We start from the raw sequence: 20,427 nt of genomic DNA, 5'->3' as shown, positions 1-20,427 counted from the left end.
ATGTGTGCAATAAAAATGCAAGACCCTGTCAAAGATCCATGTCTACAGCATTATTCAGTCCTGTAAGTACAGACACTGTAACATCCATGTGTACACAGCGGTGTTCTGACCCTAGTGTATACAAAGGTGCGGCCATGGACTGCATGGATGAGTATTTCAGCTGGTGTATAATTCAGCATTTTCCATTATTTGCCATAGCCGTCAAGTAATGTTAGCAATTCAGGAAGCTAACTTTATTTTCATGGGGATGCTCATACATGTAATATGAAGTACGTGTATGATATGTTAACTTTTTTGCAAAAATATGACCATATTTAAAAAGGATAGAGTGTCTTGGTACCATTGATTAAAATCTTCAAAACTTTATTAGTAAACCTAAACAGTGGTATATTCATAAACAACAAAACAATGTGACATCCTACTTGCTGTAAAATTGGCATTGAAGAATCTGACTGACTTTTGCATTCTTACCTTGCCAGAGATAATAAAATACTGTTTTACTGCTGTAAATGCAGCTTCATTCACTGTTCGGATAAAATTAATACAGTTTAATGAAAAAGAAAAAAAAACACACTTGTGTAAACTTTACAGAACTTATGATTGCAGATGAAAAAAGCAGTTGTTAAAATGGGTGTAAATTTCAGTTTTATCTGTGACTTAAATATTACATTGATGTACCATGGTAACAAAACCACCGAGTTTGGTGATGATGAAAATGGCTGATGTGAGTGGGAATTTTTTTAAACAAAAATAAACTCATCTTTGATGAGATTTTAGTCTTTTAATAAACAAAATAGCACATTTGATATGAAGCTTGATGGTTTTGATAGCTTGATAGGGTTTGATTAGATTTTATTATATATTTCACTTTAAAATCACTCACTGCCAGTTGTAAAACCTTTCAGCACTCAAGACAGTCATTAACATGTGCATCACTTGAACTGCATCAACACATGGCTGTGTAGTAGAGCAATAGATCGTGTACAATGTCAAGACATGCATTTATCTACATTTGTATCGATAGGGATATATCCGTGACCACAGTGGTAAAATGTGTATTATATCATACCAGTATATTGACGGTGCAAATACAGTGATCTGATTGGTCAAGACGCGAAAAGAACCATGGTATATTCGTGATATACCACAGCTGGCATAAGCGCGAGCTCTCAGCTTGAGCAAGTCCTTTTTTGACATTTCATGTAAGAATTTCAATATACTGTTATGATATAATAGCAATAAATCACACCCAGCGACGGTATACCACTCGATTTTGACCAGTTCACTTCATATATGCACTTGCTATCGCTCGTATGCACTTGCTATCGCTCATGCATATATGTCGTGAACTGGTCAAAACCTCGTGGTATGCCATTGATGGGTGTGCTTCATTGCTTAATCATATAAGATATAGACAACCTCTACAAGAGATATAATGGTGAATACTTAACATGTACATGTGGTCCAATAGTTGAGACTGTTTGTCAATAAATTATTCCATATTCACTTTTTCTTATCAATATTCTTTTAAAGTGGACTTTTGCAATCTGACACCATTGCCGTTCACATTTTTAGTTTCATTGGAATTAATACTATGGTAGTGATACCAGTTTCAATCACGGACAAACAGGACACAGAACAGGAAAAAGAAGTTTCACATTGGTTGAGACACAAATAGTAAACAGGTGTACAGTATGTTGTATGAACAACTACAACAGAAATTCATTGTCAAAAGATTGTCAAAATTCAGGTATAATGAAATGACAGCATGGAATACAGCTATCCAGAAATGACTGTTAATTACCATATCAATCTTAATTTGAGGTGATATTCATTGTGTGCCATTACAAATATGAGGGAATACAATACCATTGGTTAATGTCGCAAACTTGACAATCTTATAAACATTTTCAACTTTCATGTACAAGTTTCTTTCCTTCTAGGTGAGGTACTGTATATTTTTTGTTTGGAGAAATGACCTGGAAGTCTTGGGAGCCGACAGAAAACCTGGTTTCTTGAAGGCACCATTGGAACGATTTACAGCAGATGGTTTTCTGAAGATAAATATAAGAGTTGATAAGTTTGCAGTCAACAAAGTTTGCTGTATGTGAATGTAGTGTTGTGATGACTGTGTACATCTGTATAAATCTGCAATGTCATCTGTTCACAGAACACTTCCCTACATTGCAAAAGACTACATTGGGATCCCTCGAAAATTTTTTAAAAAATTCACTTGCCACAGGGCAAGTGAATTTTCAATTTCACTTGTCCGGAAGAAAAATTTACTTGCCCTGAATTTCAGATGATTTAAGGAGTAAATGTGTATGGTTTTATTCATGTCATTGTAAAGAAGCCGTAGCTGTAACTTACTGATAAATTTGTGTCCTTATTCTGTGTATCAAAAATAATATCTTATGTAACGTATATATGCACAGTGTTTCAGCCAGCTTTTGCTAGCATGGGGACACAGTGACCCATAGTAGGTCTTAATGGGGACCGGACAAATTAAATTTTGGGGGACATGTAATGTATTTCAATAAAACAACACCGGTACATTGTCACTGTGTGTCATCATGACCTGGTACCTTGTGTTAAATAGGCAAGTCAGGTAGGTGCACGTAGGGTAAGTATATAATAGGCCACCGGTGTTGTGTCAAATTGTGCCCATGTGAACTTTCAGTATCATTTAGTTTACTGCTACCACGTGGTATGTGCATAAACTGCAGGGTTTCCCCAAGTCACCAAAATGATTAGCCAACTCATTAGCCAAATCAAAAATCTTGTAGCCACTTTGAGCAACTTTTAAACAGTTTATGATCTCAAGTGCAGCAACAGCTTTCTCGGCATTCAGGAGTTCCTAATTTTACAAATCAAGATGTTTTGTATGTTCTTCATGATAGTTTTTACATTAAAGAAATATTTGTTTAGTTTTTATTACATTAATTATCTGTGTTTTTTATGACATTGAAGGGATTGAAATACTTTTTCATTTCTAGTGGTAAACTTTTGCCAAAAGAAATAATTAGGTGGCAATTCTAAAAATCAGGTAGCAATGTGAAGTGTATATTACCACAGATACAGAATACTTCTGCAGCATTGAGTCAGTGTTCACAGTATGACAACTTATCATACATATACACTACAAGTTCCTTATGTGGTTTTGTTAGCCACACACATACAAATTTTCCATGCAGAAGAAAGCATTTGGTAGCATAGCGATAGTGTAGATACAAGTATTGTGGTGTTGTGTCATAGTTGTGATCAAGCAGGCTCAATAGCATCTTCAGCATCAGTATTTTTCTTGAGACAAAAAGGGTCAGGTCAAAATCCTTTAAAACAAGACACAATGATATTGTTCAATTCATTTCCAAATGTTTTAAAGAGTAATAATAGTTTTAATGATAATGATAACATTGTAGCCCAGGAACATTTTCATTTGATATTTTGATATCATCAAGAAATTTCTAGTGATGTTCACTATTACATCATTAAACTGGAGGAATCTGCAGAAATATTAATGTGATGATTTGAAATGGATATGCTTACTGCAACTACTGTTGACAATTTCCCTTTGCCATAACTGTTAATAAAATTTAATTTAAAACTGACAGTCAAGCTAAATGCCATTAAATTGGAAAGCACCAAGAAATTACCTTTTATCATAAGATTGTACCTATTAGACCTCCCTAGGTGGTTTCTTTTGAACCATAATTGTGTACTTAAGGGGTTTTCATTCCTGACATCACATAAGATGACCCAGATTTGACCTTTCAGAAAACCTCAAGTTTTTCTCCTTTTCCCTTGTATTCTGACTCTGTTTGTGAAAGTTTCCTTTGAAATAATGGTTTTTACTATCAAACTGAGTAATTGCAGGCCAAATTTTGATTCAAGCAAAGTAGGTAAAACTTTGACTAAAAAGGACGACCGGTACGCGGGACTCACAGAGGCAAAGCCAAGCCTCAGTGTATTCATGGTCGTTATGTATTGTAGCACGGTTGGTCCGTCAATGAGGGACTGAGGGACCTGATTGCAGTATCGAACAGCAACAATGTTTGCTTCACATACCAGGGAATTTGTAACTTTGTACAAAGAGAGTAAAGTGTTTCAATACATTGCAACTTTGTAGGAAGGAGGGTAAATTGTTTCAACACCTTACAACATTTTGTTGTAAGCTGTAGTTTTCAGTTGAGGAGACATCATGACATGATTTCATGAGAAGATATTTTGCCATTTTGTAACCAAGCAGAACAGAGCTATTTTATCGGCCGGCCATATCGAAAGCGGTACACAAAAAAAAGAACTAGAGAGTGGCAGCGCGTATGTACAGTGGCCTCATTGAAATTCACTTGTCCGTCGGGCTGGGAGAATGTTGTTTTCACTTGCCCGGACTCAAAATTCACTTGTCACGGGCGTCGGGCGGCGAGAATTTTCGAGCCCTGTATTGGATCCCTGAAATATCTTCAATAGGTTGTCCTCTGCAGTGCTTGCAGCCATACCTACTTCTTGCCTTCTACTACAACTAGCACTTATATGCAAAGAAATGGTGACAACAGAGCAACAATGTCCAGGAAATCACAGACAGCTTTGTTCTATGTCCAGCCTAATCAATGGGTCTAGATACATGTTAATAATGTCACCCACACTCGGTTTGTAACTCCCACTATTTATGCATTACTAATGATCCAATGAGTGCAATGACTGGAGCTGAGATACTTGACACTAATCAAATTAATGATCCAATGAGTGCAATGACTGGAGCTGAGATACTTGACACTAATCAAATTAATGATCCAATGAGTGCAATGACTGGAGCTGAGATACTTGACACTAATCAAATTAATGATCCAATGAGTGCAATGACTGGAGCTGAGATACTTGACACTAATCAAATTAATGATCCAATGAGTGCAATGACTGGAGCTGAGATACTTGACACTAATCAAATTAATGATCCAATGAGTGCAATGACTGGAGCTGAGATACTTGACACTAATCAAATTAATGATCCAATGAGTGCAATGACTGGAGCTGAGATACTTGACACTAATCAAATTAATGATCCAATGAGTGCAATGACTGGAGCTGAGATACTTGACACTCATCAAATTAATGATCCAATTAGTGCAATGACTGGAGCTGAGATACTTGACACTCATCAAATTAATGATCCAAATGAGTGCAATGACTGGAGCTGATATACTTGACACTCATCAAATTAATGATCCAATGCGTGCAATGACTGGAGCTTAGATACTTGACACTAATCAAATTAATGATCCAATGAGTGCAATGACTGGAGCTTAGATACTTGACACTAATCAAATTAATGATCCAATGAGTGCAATGACTGGAGCTTAGATACTTGACACTAATCAAATTAATGATCCAATGAGTGCAATGACTGGAGCTGAGATACTTGACACTAATCAAATTAATGATCCAATGAGTGCAATGACTGGAGCTGAGATACTTGACACTAATCAAATTAATGATCCAATGAGTGCAATGACTGGAGCTGAGATACTTGACACTAATCAAATTAATGATCCAATGAGTGCAATGACTGGAGCTGAGATACTTGACACTAATCAAATTATGATCCAATGAGTGCAATGACTGGAGCTGAGATACTTGACACTAATCAAATTATGATCCAATGAGTGCAATGACTGGAGCTGAGATACTTGACACTAATCAAATTAATGATCCAATGAGTGCAATGACTGGAACTGAGATACTTGACACTAATCAAATTAATGATCCAATGAGTGCAATGACTGGAGCTGAGATACTTGACACTATCAAATTAATGATCCAATGAGTGCAATGACTGGAGCTGAGATACTTGACACTAATCAAATTAATGATCCAATGAGTGCAATGACTGGAGCTGAGATACTTGACACTAATCAAATAATGATCCAATGAGTGCAAAGACTGGAGCTGAGATACTTGACACTAATCAAATTAATGATCCAATGAGTGCAATGACTGGAGCTGAGATACTTGACACTAATCAAATTAATGATCCAATGAGTGCAATGACTGGACTTAGATACTTGACACTAATCAAATTAATGATCCAATGAGTGCAATGACTGGAGCTGAGATACTTGACACTCATCAAATTAATGATCCAATGAGTGCAATGACTGGAGCTGAGATACTTGACACTCATCAAGTTAATGATCCAATGAGTGCAATGACTGGAGCTGAGATACTTGACACTAATCAAATTAATGATCCAATGAGTGCAATGACTGGAGCTGAGATACTTGACACTAATCAAATTAATGATCCAATGAGTGCAATGACTGGAGCTGAGATACTTGACACTAATCAAATTAATGATCCAATGAGTGCAATGACTGGAGCTGAGATACTTGACACTAATCAAATTAATGATCCAATGAGTGCAATGACTGGAGCTGAGATACTTGACACTAATCAAATTAATGATCCAATGAGTGCAATGACTGGAACTGAGATACTTGACACTAATCAAATTCTATAAAGCACTATAAATCTCTTTGTTTAAACTCAGTTGTAAGATTTTTGAATTGACACCATCTATGCTCTTCTTTTGATTCACTCTAAATTTTGGTGAAGCAGACACTAGTCAGTTCTGAAGTGACATTGAGTTTGGTGCATGTACTTTTAATCTACAGATAGATATGCTTACAAGCCTCAAAGATAGTTTATCAGTAAGGGATTATATGTATCATTGATATGAGAAGCTTTGTTGGGTCTGACTGAATTAAACACTGATTATTAAAAGCTAATCAAAACTTTGACAAATTATGAACCCTATAGGACAGATAACACCCCATGGATGACACAGAAAGTCTCTGCAAATTTGTGTATTTTAGACAATGTGTACATATGGATGAATACTCACTATCTTGTCTGCAAATAATTCTCTGATAAAAACTGATGATACCATTAGCCACCTTTCAAGTATGGTACTGCCAGCATCAACACTTGGTGACATACCTTTCATTTGTAACTGAGGATGATCTGCGTCTCTTTGTATTGCCACCTGAACCAGTTCGACGTCTCTTTGCTTGCCTCTGATTTGGTCTATTGTTTGCGTCAGATTCTCTTGATCCTGAAAATAAAGACAAATATAATTGTAATGGATTTTTTCATATTCTGACTTGTTCTCATCTTCCGATCTGTTCTTCCAGAATCTCCTTTCCACCGCATTGGTTGAGAATTGTACTTCAAAAGCCATTTGCATCACAGTACTGTATGAAACCACGTGTCTTGTTGCACATGGGGCTCTCTCTCAGAATTCTCCTGTGACCCTTGGAATGCAATATCTTGGATGTCAAAGGCTGCTAGCATTATTGCAGTTGCCTATCTGGCATTGACCTTCCATATCCAAGGCTACATTTCAGACATGCAATATGTAACATTATGATGTCTACTGGAGTTATCAGGTAGCCATTTGGTACTCATTCTTTGTGATGTTCAAAACTATTACTCAAATATGCCATTGACAACATCTGCCACTCTATACGTTTACCAATAGCACACATACATGTATATATGATTTCTCAGTATGATATTCATGACCGTTAATACTGAGATGTCTACACCAATACACTCAGGAGCCATGGTAAAATTGCACTTTTCCCTTGATATGATTACATCAGTACACTACACTACTAACAGTATATCGAGCATATCGATAATGCAGTTAAGAAAGCAATGCGTAACCTTGGCTTTTTAAAGCATTCTTGTAAAGATTTCAGTGCTGTTAAATCTTAAACACTCTGTACATCGCCCTGGTACGCAGCTGCCTCGAATACTGTTCTATTATCTGGAATCCGTGGCAGCATAATCTTGTTGATAAGGTTGAAGGTGTTCAAAAGAAATTCATTAAGAACTTGTGTTTTAAACTGAATATGTGTTACTGTTCATCAGAATACACAGAATTATGAACATTTTTCAATTTGCCTCCTCTATACAATCGTAGGAAGGTTTCTGATCTTAGCTTCCTGTACAAATGTGTTCATTCTGTGGTAATTGTTCTCATTTTCACTCAAATCCCACTGAACGTTCAACATAGTCTACTGGCAAACCTACCATTTCGGGTACCTTTTTCCAGAATCAATGTTCGTAAACACTCATTTTTGCAACGTGCTTTAGGCACTTATAACGATTTTTCAAAATTGCGCTTGAGTATTGACATTTTTAACAGATTTAGTCTTTTTAAAACAGGTGTTAGGAATTATTTTTATTCATGATTTGTATGTTTTTTGTAATTGTCCTATGTGTTAAAGTTGTGTTTGTCTGTATTTTTATGTATCTTATGTTTTGCGGAGCCTGTAATTGGGAATCTACTCCTGTTGGTTATCTAAATAAATAAATAAATAAATAAATAAATAAATAATAAATAAATAAATGTCTGGGAAACCCTGACATGAATTGAACTACTGCACTGTTAATACAAAACCACAGGTCAGAGTTGACATCTGTGGACTGATTAATGTCTTTAACACTCGTCTCTGATCAACACACTTGGCTTGTTGCTGCTATGATGGCTGGAAGTAAATGATCTCTGATTGACATTGATCGTCTGGCTAAGCCTGTCCTATGTTTATTTTACTGATGCTAGTTGGGAAATGTCAGAAGAAAGCAGGTTACTGGGTGAAAGCATAATTGAAATTACCTATCTTGTTATTGATGTCCCTGATTTAAGAATTAAATTTGCCAATACACCCGTCTCTGATCAACACATTTCATCATATTTATGTTCAATCCAAGCTGATGCATTTAATCATGGCCATTTCATTCTCGTGTATTTGTTTCATGAGTCATATAACAAGATATGCTTCAACTCATTTCATTGACACTGTCAATGTTAACCATGAAAATAAAATTATTTCCAGATAAATTCTATCATGAAAGTTGATTTGCCATTTCATTCAATCTTTTCATGTCAGACGCAATAACTAAGATATGTTAAAAACCTTTTATTCAAAGTTGTTTCACAGACAACTAACAAGTCTACGTATTATAGTTAGTTTTGTAACTCTGTTGACATTGACACAGTGATGTCATTGACACTGACATTAACAGCATAGCAGTTCTTACCTATACTTGACTCCAATGATGCATATTTGTTGATAACCAGAAGGAATCTTTGACCAAATCGTCTCATACTCTGCTCAGTAACACCAGTAATTTGTAACATTTCTTCTTCAGTACGAGGCATTTGGTTGACAAATTCCTGCAATGTTTCACCTGTAATGTCCGAGAAATCTTTATTTGTAACTTTTTCTCATTTTGGATGTCTCTATGTCAGTATAAAGAAGTATGAATCTAACATTTTAAGTGTAGGTCTAACATCTTGTGTGTGGTCTGAGGAAGTTACACTACATATCTATATCTATATCTATATCTACCATTTTGGGATTTTGAAAATCGACAAAAATAAAGTGTCGAAACATTTGAGTGAAATATGCTGTAGATCCGAGGCTCAACCGCGAGAGAAACTCATTTTGTGGTCTAGGCACCCTCAGACCATTTTTTGAGCAGTCCGATTTTCTACTTTCAAATTAAGCAAAGGTTAAATTGTTTTGTCTATAAAGTATTATTAACCAGGAGAAAGCTCTCTAAACCTCTGTTAGGGGCCGTCGATAATAAAAGCTGACGCACGACAAACGTAATTCTTTCATTTAGGGGGGAGGGGGTAAAAGCTCATTTCGTTTTGTGTGGGTCAAAATCGCATAAGGATTTTCGTCTACTGTTTTTTGAAGTGCGACTTTGCGGCGAGAACACAATACTACCTTCGCGTTCATCGAGAACAGAATGACAACAAAATACGGAGACAAAAAAGACAATGAAAAGACATAAATGTGAAATAAAAACTTGTATGCTTTTTCAAAGTGAAACAAGTATGTGAAACGTTTCCTACGTACGAAATACATTGAAATATTCTGTCTCAAAAGCTGAAACGCGTAAAGTGAAGGTTTATTAATTAATGTGCTCTTCCGGTATTTTTTCATGGGCGTGCAGTTCAGAGAGGTACTTGTGGGTTTGTCAGAATCGGCATCATAATACGAAATTGATTTCGCATAAGAACTTTCATTTTGAGGGGGGAGGGAGGGGGTTTCAAGTCAAACGAAGGAATTACGTTTCTTATGCGTCAGCTTTTATTATCGACGGCCCCCTTAACATGGATTAAGCACCTACCCTAAATACCCTAACCCTAACTGGGCATATTTGCACCTTGACATGATTTTCACCCACTTAATGGCTTAATTTCTCTAATAGTTTCCAGGCATCAAAAAAAATTGAAATGAATCTATGACTGTTTTCAAATTTAAAATATCTTAATTTTTTATATCACTTTATGACATGATGCTACTTCAGGTAGCAATGTGCCCAGTTATCCCTAATTTCCGGTATCAACAGTAAATGCTGGTAGTTATAGACTGGAAACCTACATATATACTGTACAGCAAAGTAAGTTTTCTCTGTCAACAAGGCCAGTCAGGAATAAAGTTGAGTGATGTTTAAAGTAACTGACGAACCTTTTAAAAGGAACTTTGTAGATATATTGTAACAATATTTGCAATAAGTTCCAGATTGCACTGATTTTCAAACACAACGACAAAATTTGGGTCCAAATTGGATTGTTATTACCTGATGCAAAGATATGCGCATGGTTGATTGCATTTTCTCTACCAAGTTGTCGGCATGTTTCTTGAAGTTCTTTCATCAATTGTTCTTTGGCATTGGATGTAACTTTGTCATATTTCATGGCTGTGCATTTCTTTCGACCACTTCCTGGTTTTATCTTAAGCCCAACCTTCAAATATAAAACAAACAATATCTCCAATGGGTTACCTTGGAATTTCATACTTGGTTGAGATACTGATTCAGTAACAATGCATGCACAAAGACTTCCTCACTGATGTACATCTCATCCATGTCACAAATGATCAGCAACATTGTCAGCGATGGGCTCAACTCATATATCACACATTTCCTTGTTTCAAACATTAAAATTACTGAGTTTTTTGAAAAATGGATGAAATTTTCTGAATGGGGGGGATGTATAGAATTTTGTGTAAAGATCTCAGAGCGCCTGAAGTACAGACATCTACAAGGGATTATAGTCAGCTATTTCTTGTGGGATGTCATGCTGCAATGTTTTGATATCAAACCATGCAATTGAAATAAATCTATGAATTAAAATTTTAAAAAGGTTTACCTTCATGTTACTGTGACGTAACTGAAATGCTTTGTGACCAACGTGAACATACAGTGCTGTTTGGTCCTGGAAACTTGACTGCACTTCTTCACGTAGAATTCCTGTTAACACTAACTGTCTCAACAGTCTTTCACAGTTGTGGTGGCCAAGTTCACTACCTTTGCCATACAAAGGCAAGCGATTGTGACCATTAGACAAAACCTTGGCAGTCTGTGCACCTATTCAAATATAGCATCACAATAATTTAGTGATCAAGAATTAAACAATCGTCACACTTCTTGCAACTTCAGGAAAAATGTCAATCGGGGACACATATTCTGACACTCTCAGTTTCCAATACTTTTCTTGATCTACCACTTATTGGACTCATTTTGAAGCTTATGGAGTGAAGAAAGTGTTTGATGTCTTCTGTTTGTGAGAATCAAAAATTGAATTTCCCCGCATAGAGTTAGCACAGGGATGGTGGTCAGTAAATATTGGGTAATTTGTTCCTCAAGTACTAGATTTTCTATGGTGACCCCTGATTTTTATTCTTTAATTTGAAAGGGAATGGTTCCAGTTTCCTTATAGAAGGTTTGAGCAAAAGTTTAGTTTTTTCAATTTTGAGCTGTGATGTACCTTGCTTTTATTCTCTTTAGGTAGAACGATACTAACCCCTTAAGATATCCACAATGTGGTTCAGTTTGAGCAAAAGTTGAGGTTTTTCAATTTTTAGCTGTGAGCTACTTTGATATTATACTCCCTAGGTAGAGCTGTACTAACCTCGTAAGATGTCCACGATATGGTTCAGTGTATAGCGATTGTTTGCCCAGTTTTTCCTTCCTGTGTTGGATTGAGAAGTCAGCTGATCAACAGAGTCTACTACAAGTTTAGATAACTCTGTCATGTCTTTCTCCACGATGGTTCCCTGTAACAAAGCAACATAATGATAATAATTATGATTTGGAATAATGTAGTCAGATTTGATCATGATTCTTACCATTGTAATGCAGTTACAGCTAATAATACCTGTAAAGTCATGAGAAATGACTGATATTACAGCTAATATCATGCAAAATGTGGCTTGCAAATTTTGTCTGGCCTGATACAAACATTTTGACATGTGTACTGAAAGGTTCATTACTGTGTTTTTATGCAAATCTACCGGTATGAACACTTGATATCTTGGCCCTGAAATATTCCCCACACAACAAGTACATGACATTCTTGTTACGTTAATTTGTTTTACCTCCATCACAGACTGGTCAAAATCTACCAGCATGCAGTGTTTCTCATGTGCATGTATTTAATTGAGCAAACAATTCTATATACAAACTGATCAGAGAGCTTAGCCTGTCATGTATTCATTATTTGTTGATTTGTTTATAGTAGCTGACCATTGATAGCAATATTTCTCCTCAAGATACCCAGAACCCCAACAACAAATACATAATCAGTTATCCTAGACATGTTGCAAAGACACATGGAAACTTTAAGTGCACAGATAACTGCTGAAGTATATCATGATCATGTTGCATATATACATGGACTTACTTTATCAAGGCAATTGTCACATGCAGTCTCTAGTTTTTCTCGGCATAGTGAACTATCAAAATCACTTTCACCCAAATACTGAAGTAACTGAGCTCGACGACAGTCAGTTTCATTTTCACAGTACTGCACCATCCGATACAAGTTATCTAAATGCACCTTTTTCGCTTCATAGTTGTCACTCTCTCCTGCAATGGAAAACAAAACAAACTTAACAGATAGTGCATTAATACATGCCTCAATGTGAGTGCAAATCAGTGCATTGATTTGAATAGGAACATCCGGCAATTAAGCGGGCCTTGTGACTGATGTACTGACCGGTTTCCATAGTTACCTGGTCCAGTGAAGCCCTTCAACATTTTCAACGTCAAGGTAGACACTTAACATTATATGTAAAATATCCACGCATGCACTGCTATTTTGACTTTCATTAAAATCTGTTTGATGCTGGTCGATAATGGTAAAATTGTTAGAGAATGCCTTACATCATTGCATGTAACTAAATGTCATATAGCGTTATATAACTGTGAAGAGGCATGTTATAAAAATATTATTGCCTGAATACATGGTTTATGTGCATTTGCAGCAGGTAACAATTTGCCCTCCCAACTTGGGCAAATTGTCACCTGCTCTCGGACACATAACTCCATGTATAGTGGTTCCACAAGGGACTACAAAAATATGGACACAACGCAGAAATGGTCTTTCTATATAGGGTTGGTGTAGCACTAGTTTTGAGGTAGGTAGTGAGCTGAATGGTAAATTTAGGAAAAGATAACAGTAACAATCAAAATCTTATGAAAATCACAATACATGCATTAAATTTTGGATAAAAATTGTTATGCAAATACAAAATTAGTCCAAATAGAGTCATTTTTGACTATTACAAACAGGTTTTGTACCAAATTGGAGCAATTAATGGCGACTGTCCACATGAGAGTTGTTTTGTAGAGGGCTTTTAACATATAATATGTAATGGGATTGCCATAAACGGTGACCTCTTTGTAAGGGTGACCACTAAGCTACAGGTTTGACTGCAAGTCATTGTCAAGAACATGGCCTGTGACACATTTTGTGGTTCTTTGACAGTAACATCAACTTATATAATGTAGATTACATTTGTAGGGTAAGAAAACACTGTCATTGTGAAAGGTTTGAAAAAAATTATTTGAATTTATGGAATCAGCTGCCCCTTATTGTGTGATAGGAGGATGATTTTTATGACTCATCCAGAGAGTCTTATAATGTCTAATTTGTGTACTTGTCTGCTCACTGTGTCACAGTACAATAAATTACCCACAATTCTCTTTGATTTGTGTCCTTGAAGGTTACTTTTCTTATAACTTTTTCAGTTCTGCATATAAGCAATGATATGCAGCATCATAATAGTTTTTAAATAATATCAAGTAAAAGTACGTTTGAAAATTTCAGCAAAAGTTTCCAAATAACCATTAAACAACCACAAAAGTCACGTTTTGTACGTACTACAAAAGCCATACTTTTTAGGCAGCAATTTATGATGAACTGAAGGGGTCATTCTCTGAGAAAACTTAGAATGCAAATTTCTTTTGTCATTTCCATTGGAAAAAATCAATATCTGTTTGTTTCAAAAAACAGATGCAACTGGTGTCCCTACTTTTCATCACATTATTCAGTATGGCTGAAGACACAATCAGTGGAAAATTTTACAAAAATGCTATCTCCTCTCTCAATCTTGCATAATTTTCTAAATCATTTAAAATGCGAATTGAGAAGAATGGTGTCCTCAAAAGTACGTTTTCACAATTTTTACAACTAGTCTATGAATTTGTCTACACATAGGAGACCTAAAAGACTTCTCTGGGGAATCTCTGAGGATACAGATCGCAATGAATTATGGGAAATTTACAGTACTGTGTGTGTCATAGTGTGTCATGCTTGTCGTCTCATAGTTTTCTATTGATTTTCATGAATATATTTTGTCTCATTGTCAGCGCCTACTAACTTTCTAGGGATCATGATGCTCTAAAGTGAGTTTACTTATTTATTTATTAATCATGTCTCCATATATGGCTGTCAATGTGAAATAGGTCATAATACGATGGTTACCTGGCAAAGACACTGGACTATTGAGCAAAATAAACAGAATGAAAAAGTACTGGAAATGCATTAAAGAGTCTATGACATGCCCCATCCAACCAAACGTAAAATCACTCTTTGGGTCTTGATATGTCACTGCCTTGAATTGCGTATTGCCCCTTGTGTCAAGACGACAGGCTAGTAAAAGTTACGGGTGGGCGTGTACCCCTCACCAAACTAGGTCGACTTTTTTCGGCTTTTCGAAGTTCAGCTGATGACTTATCTTAATACGAGCAAACAGTCTCTTACACCTTCGCAAATCCCACATTCACATAGGGATGTGAGGCAAGGGCTTCCTTTGCTCAGAATGTACACTAAGCGTGCAACGCTGTTTTAGTTTTTGTTTTTAGTTTTTAAATGTTTTCGTTTGCGTTTAGTGACATGGTCATGTCAAACAAGATCTAAACCACGGTCTTTTCATGAGATCACCAACAGTACCGCGGCGTCTCATGATGAGCGTACGGCTGATCACCGTGCTGATCAAGTAAACTGGAATGATCTGTAAGGCTGTTAGATTAGGTGTACAAGAGTATAACTGCTTTCATGTCAAATATGGAAAATAAAAATAACAAGAAGGATGACACTCGATGTCACATCCTCATTCACTGGGAAACATTTGCGGCAAGAAGCTTTCCATATCCACACAATCGTGAAGACGGCCATTCAAAATGGTGACCTGACAATGCGGCAACAAGCTTTCTTTGTTTTTCTTCATTCCAAATATGTACAGAATAGGCCCTAACACATCACTTTTTGCAGGATTTGTTTGCTCTGAAAATGCACGGAAACATGGGTTGATTTGCAGCATTTGTCTCGTGCTCCAATAAAATAATAGTTTTGAACAGGTCAACAACATGCAATGTATGTGTTTTACTCATTGAATGGAAATACTCAGGTGCGGGATTGCTCCACTTTCTAACTATAAAATACAAGCGACCTAACGGCCGATATAGCTCCGCTGTAGAGAATAACTATTTTTGACTGCTCATTTCAGTGGCAAGAAAAAAGTGGCTAAAATAGCTGGCAAAAATACACAATTGAAGATCATCATAATTTGAATATATCACATCGGATTATCCCTAAGAACATGTCAACCAAAGCTGTCTGACGAGTAGTTTTTTCTGACCAAAATGGCAAAAATTGCCCCAAAAATAAAAATTGCAGATATCACTATAATTTCATTATATCATATCATTCCCTTGGAACCTGTATACCGAATATCAAAGCTATCGACTGGCAGAAAATTTTCAACTATTAAGTTAGATCTACATCATCTTAAACCACAACTTACAGTGAACCAAATCTTGAGAATCAAAACCACATAGTGATAATTAAGAAAGCTACTGAGGAGGGAGTACTCACGCTCTATTAGTTTTCTAAGTCTTGTCATGTCTTGGTAAGAATAGAATAGAATACAGCTTGCTACATTGCCATCTCTTCCTGCACGTCCTGATTCCTGATAGTAGCCTTCTATTGACTTGGGAAGAGAGTAGTGAATGACAAACCTCACATCTGGTTTATCAATGCCCATGCCAAAGGCTATAGTTGCACACACCACCTACAATACCATCAAGAAGTTTCAATCAGATCTAATCAGATAAAGCTGTTGTAAATTGTGAAATAGTTATTATAGAAACAGAGTTGAAAATAAGTCCATGATATACCCAATGATAATAAAAGTTATCAAATGTAGGCAACATTAACATTGAATATGTTTTTTTCATGATCCATTAGTAATCAGATTATATATTAACCAATTCTAATGAGAATGTATAGCAAAGTTGTCTTATGTTGCTGAGATCTGTTTGTATGGCTGAAAGTTGTCTTATGTTGCTGAGATCTGTTTGTATGGCTGAAAGTTGTCTTATGTTGCTGAGATCTGTTTGTATGGCTGAAGAGGAGGGACCATCAATCATCCATCAGATTCCCTTCTTTGCAACTATAAATATATGAATAACTCAATTGAAATATTATCCTGATATAACAATGTACAGCACATAAAGCAGGGTGTAAAGGGACAGTAGCTGTAACTTTTGATGATTTTTTTCCAGCTATTTTTATTTTGTATTTCAATTACAGTTTCTCATTCTACTTCTGAAAGAATGAAATACACAATGTTGATTTTGTCAACTCAGTCCGTACATGTGTAGACTACATCATTATTGCTGAGAAGTGAATTCTGGTTCGGGCCGAAATTCAGATAAAAGACAATAAATTCAGATAAAAAACAATAACAGTGCATTAAATGCATATAGACGCTGTGCTGAATAAAAAGTAGTTGTTTTAACATACTTTTTTGGGGAGTAGTTAAAGAACTTGATATACAAAGCAAAAATGGTGAAAAACTTATCAAATTTTATTTTCTTGTTGAGTAAGGTTTTGCTTTTTTTCTTCTGGTTTTATGAGCACATTCTCGAATTAAAGAATAAATAAAAAAAATAAAAGTTACAGCTACTAGGTAAGTATGTTAACATTCACGCCTTTCTCACCATTATGATTATTGGTATACAAATCAGTGAGTACTTGCCTATATAAAAATTGAATGTCCCTCTTTATCAATTCTTTGTATATATAGGATTTGATATAGGAAAAAACTGTGAAACTAATTACTCTAGGATGTAAGATGGTAACTAATAGTAACCTTACCTTGTATTCATCACGTACCCAGGCTTGCTGTGTGTAAGTTCTACTTGCTGAATCTAACCCTGCATGATATGGCCTAGAACTGATCCCATTACTTGTCAAATCTGCAGCTACTTTATCACATTCATTCCGTGATAAACAATAGATGATTCCAGATTCTCCCGCATATCTACTTTTAATAATGTCAATACATTCCTGGGTAACACGGCTTGGTTTCTTTGGATACATAGAATACTTGAGATTGCTTCGATTGAAACTCTGAATAAACCTAGAATCAATGAGCATTACAAGCAGTTAGTCTATGCCATTGTAAATCATTTCATTTTCTGGACAATGCATATGTACATGACACTTCATGATAAAATATTAAATTTGAAAGTGAGAATGTCTGTCACCAGTGTGATGGTCAATGTCCTGTATCTGTTGATAGTTAAGCATAACTCTTCATTTAGCATCACCTGATAAGTGTGTTACGAGATCAATTACCCATAAACTAAGGTATGGTGAATTTCTGAGATAATATCTATTATATCATACCAGTCTATTGATGGTGCAAATGAAGTGATCTGATTGGTTAAGACGTGAAAAGAACTACATGTATGGTATATTCGCGATACAGCATGGTTGGCACACAAGCAAGCTCTTGGCCCATTCCAGAATTTCAAAATGATATAATAGCAATAAACCACACCTAGCGACGGTATACCGCTGGATTTTGACCAGTTCACGACATATACCAGTACGCACAAGGGATATTATGATGTGAATCAATACTTACCAAATAGGCTTACTGATTCTCAGCTGTGTGACGATATCAGTACGTACTCTAGGTGTAGCTGTTGCTGTCAAAGCCATGATAGGTACTCCAGGGAATTTCTCCCTTAGCTTGTGTAAACGTTTGTAGTCAGGTCGAAAGTCATGTCCCCACTATTGCAGAAAAACAATATACCATGGAAAGAGACAATGACACATGGAGTGTCAAGGATATAAAATTAGCCTTACAGAAATCTTGAAGGTGTAGTTTACTAACTCGGAGAAGTGAAATATCAGTTGTTTAATGTTCCTTTTTTATTTTGTGATGAGAGACATACATTTAATGTTCCATTTTTAAAAACAAAGTAACAGTCACTGTGCTGCACATTTATTCCCTGCATGACACTCAGTGCACGTTAAAACAAAATTGATGACTACCATGCAAGAATACTGATAAAAGACTGGCTTAAAATGTCTATGAACTCACCTGACTGACACAGTGAGCTTCATCGATAACAAACCTAGCTAGTAATCCACGACTGTACAAACTCTGTAATGCTGTTATCAGTTTTGTACTGGAACTGATCTGTGGTATAATTGGAATACAGTGTGACATGACATGATATACGTATCTCATTCATCCTATATGTTAGGTTAAAGTGACTAGCTTTGAGGTAGATGGATACCCATTATAATATTGCTTGTTGTACCAAAGCCCTGAAGATTTCAAGAAAATCACAATATTACAATGACATTTTCTGGCATTTCTACATGCAAGTCAATGGAATTGACTAACAGTGCAGTGCCCATGGGACTTTGTACAAGAAGCAATATTAAAAAATATATTCAAAAGGTGGTGCCAGTGTGCTTGATTTCAAGACAAATTTAAAAGGTTTTCTGTACAAAAGAAACCCATGACAAAATACTGACTCAGCAGTTTTTCTTTGATAACCATATAACTATGCATCCTGATTGCTTAGTTTAGCAATCCACTTATTTCTTCGGACATTTGAAAGTCAATCGTAGAGGAACATTTTAGAAATCTACATTGAAGACAACTGACAATGCTTCAGTCTTCATCATTTCTTTTTTGAAAGCTCAAATTTGTCAAGCAAGGCGTGCTCTATGATATCAAAACATACAATACTCAGTACATGTCTTGTCTGCTCGCTGTTACCCAAAATGAACACAATGATAAGAAAATGACAATATTTTTCACTTTTTGTACACTTACCAACCTTAATGAAGTGTTTTTAGTGATGTCTGTTCAACATTACATCACACGTCATCTGTAAATGGCTGGAAACAGTGTGCTCTCTTTACTACTGTGACGCTTTGCTGATCCACAAACGTTCTCCTACAAAATTTTGCCCATTTGAACAACTTTTATCCATAAACAGGACAAATCAGGCAAAGTACTACTAACATTATGCTAATTATTTGCATATTTGAACACCATGTCTGGTGTCATCCGCAAGACGGACAACAGGATGTGCACTTGTCATATCTCTAATGGTGACAAGGCTAACAGTATGTGTACTGTTAAAATGTGCACTGTTATTACTAAGCAAAGCCACCCACCTTCTCTGGTGTGACATACAGTAGTTTCAATTGTGGGTCTCTCCTTGACAACTCTCGATAGACAATCTCAACCTCTTTAGCATCAACATCACTTGACAGATGTGTGGAAGGAATCTATAGAGAAAATGATTGAAACATATCTCCCCAGAAATTATGCAGTGAAACAGTACAGTGTGCAAATTTGATATGTCAGTGGCCACACTACATCAGATGATTTTTTTATTACTTAGCGGGCACATAAACATCTCTATATTCCATCATTGTGTGTATACTACCGTATTAACAGCTATGTCTTTCTCAGGTAATGATGGAAATTTATGATGATTTATGACATAGGTCACTTATCTGTTGTGATCTTCTATTCTAAGAAGCCAAATTTCCATGGATGTTTAACAAATTGATTCAGCCTTTATTCATTAGTCACTTACGTCACGAAGACAGAGTTTTTGAACTTGATCTTGGATAAGGGATCTTAGAGGAGATACAACCAGTGTTATCCCTTTAGATATGGCCCCTGGTAATTGATAACACAGACTTTTACCTCCACCTGTAACATTGAGAACAAATAATTAAAC

The 20,427-nt window shown here is 36.0% G+C and overlaps 1 protein-coding gene across 1 annotated transcript in view; it reads right to left on the bottom strand.

The window, feature by feature from the left end:
- Positions 1-346: 346 nt before the first annotated feature.
- Positions 347-20,427, bottom strand: part of LOC139122107 (recQ-like DNA helicase BLM) — a 50,390-nt gene continuing 30,309 nt past the window's right edge. The window contains exons 12-24 of the mRNA XM_070687497.1: positions 20,281-20,399; positions 19,853-19,966; positions 18,759-18,857; positions 18,297-18,445; positions 17,522-17,786; positions 16,238-16,433; positions 12,761-12,945; positions 11,990-12,134; positions 11,228-11,445; positions 10,657-10,822; positions 9,103-9,252; positions 6,994-7,108; positions 347-2,054 (exon numbers count right to left, since the gene is read on the bottom strand). Of these exons, the coding sequence (XP_070543598.1) occupies positions 1,940-2,054; positions 6,994-7,108; positions 9,103-9,252; positions 10,657-10,822; positions 11,228-11,445; positions 11,990-12,134; positions 12,761-12,945; positions 16,238-16,433; positions 17,522-17,786; positions 18,297-18,445; positions 18,759-18,857; positions 19,853-19,966; positions 20,281-20,399 (2,036 nt within the window). The 3' untranslated portion in view covers positions 347-1,939. The remainder of the gene's footprint in view (positions 2,055-6,993; positions 7,109-9,102; positions 9,253-10,656; positions 10,823-11,227; positions 11,446-11,989; positions 12,135-12,760; positions 12,946-16,237; positions 16,434-17,521; positions 17,787-18,296; positions 18,446-18,758; positions 18,858-19,852; positions 19,967-20,280; positions 20,400-20,427) is intronic.

The sequence above is a fragment of the Ptychodera flava genome, chromosome 21 (assembly GCF_041260155.1).
Source record: "Ptychodera flava strain L36383 chromosome 21, AS_Pfla_20210202, whole genome shotgun sequence".
Taxonomy (NCBI): Eukaryota; Metazoa; Hemichordata; class Enteropneusta; family Ptychoderidae; genus Ptychodera; species Ptychodera flava.
Note: the sequence above shows the minus strand (reverse complement) of the source record. Positions and strands in the feature narration are given on the sequence as shown.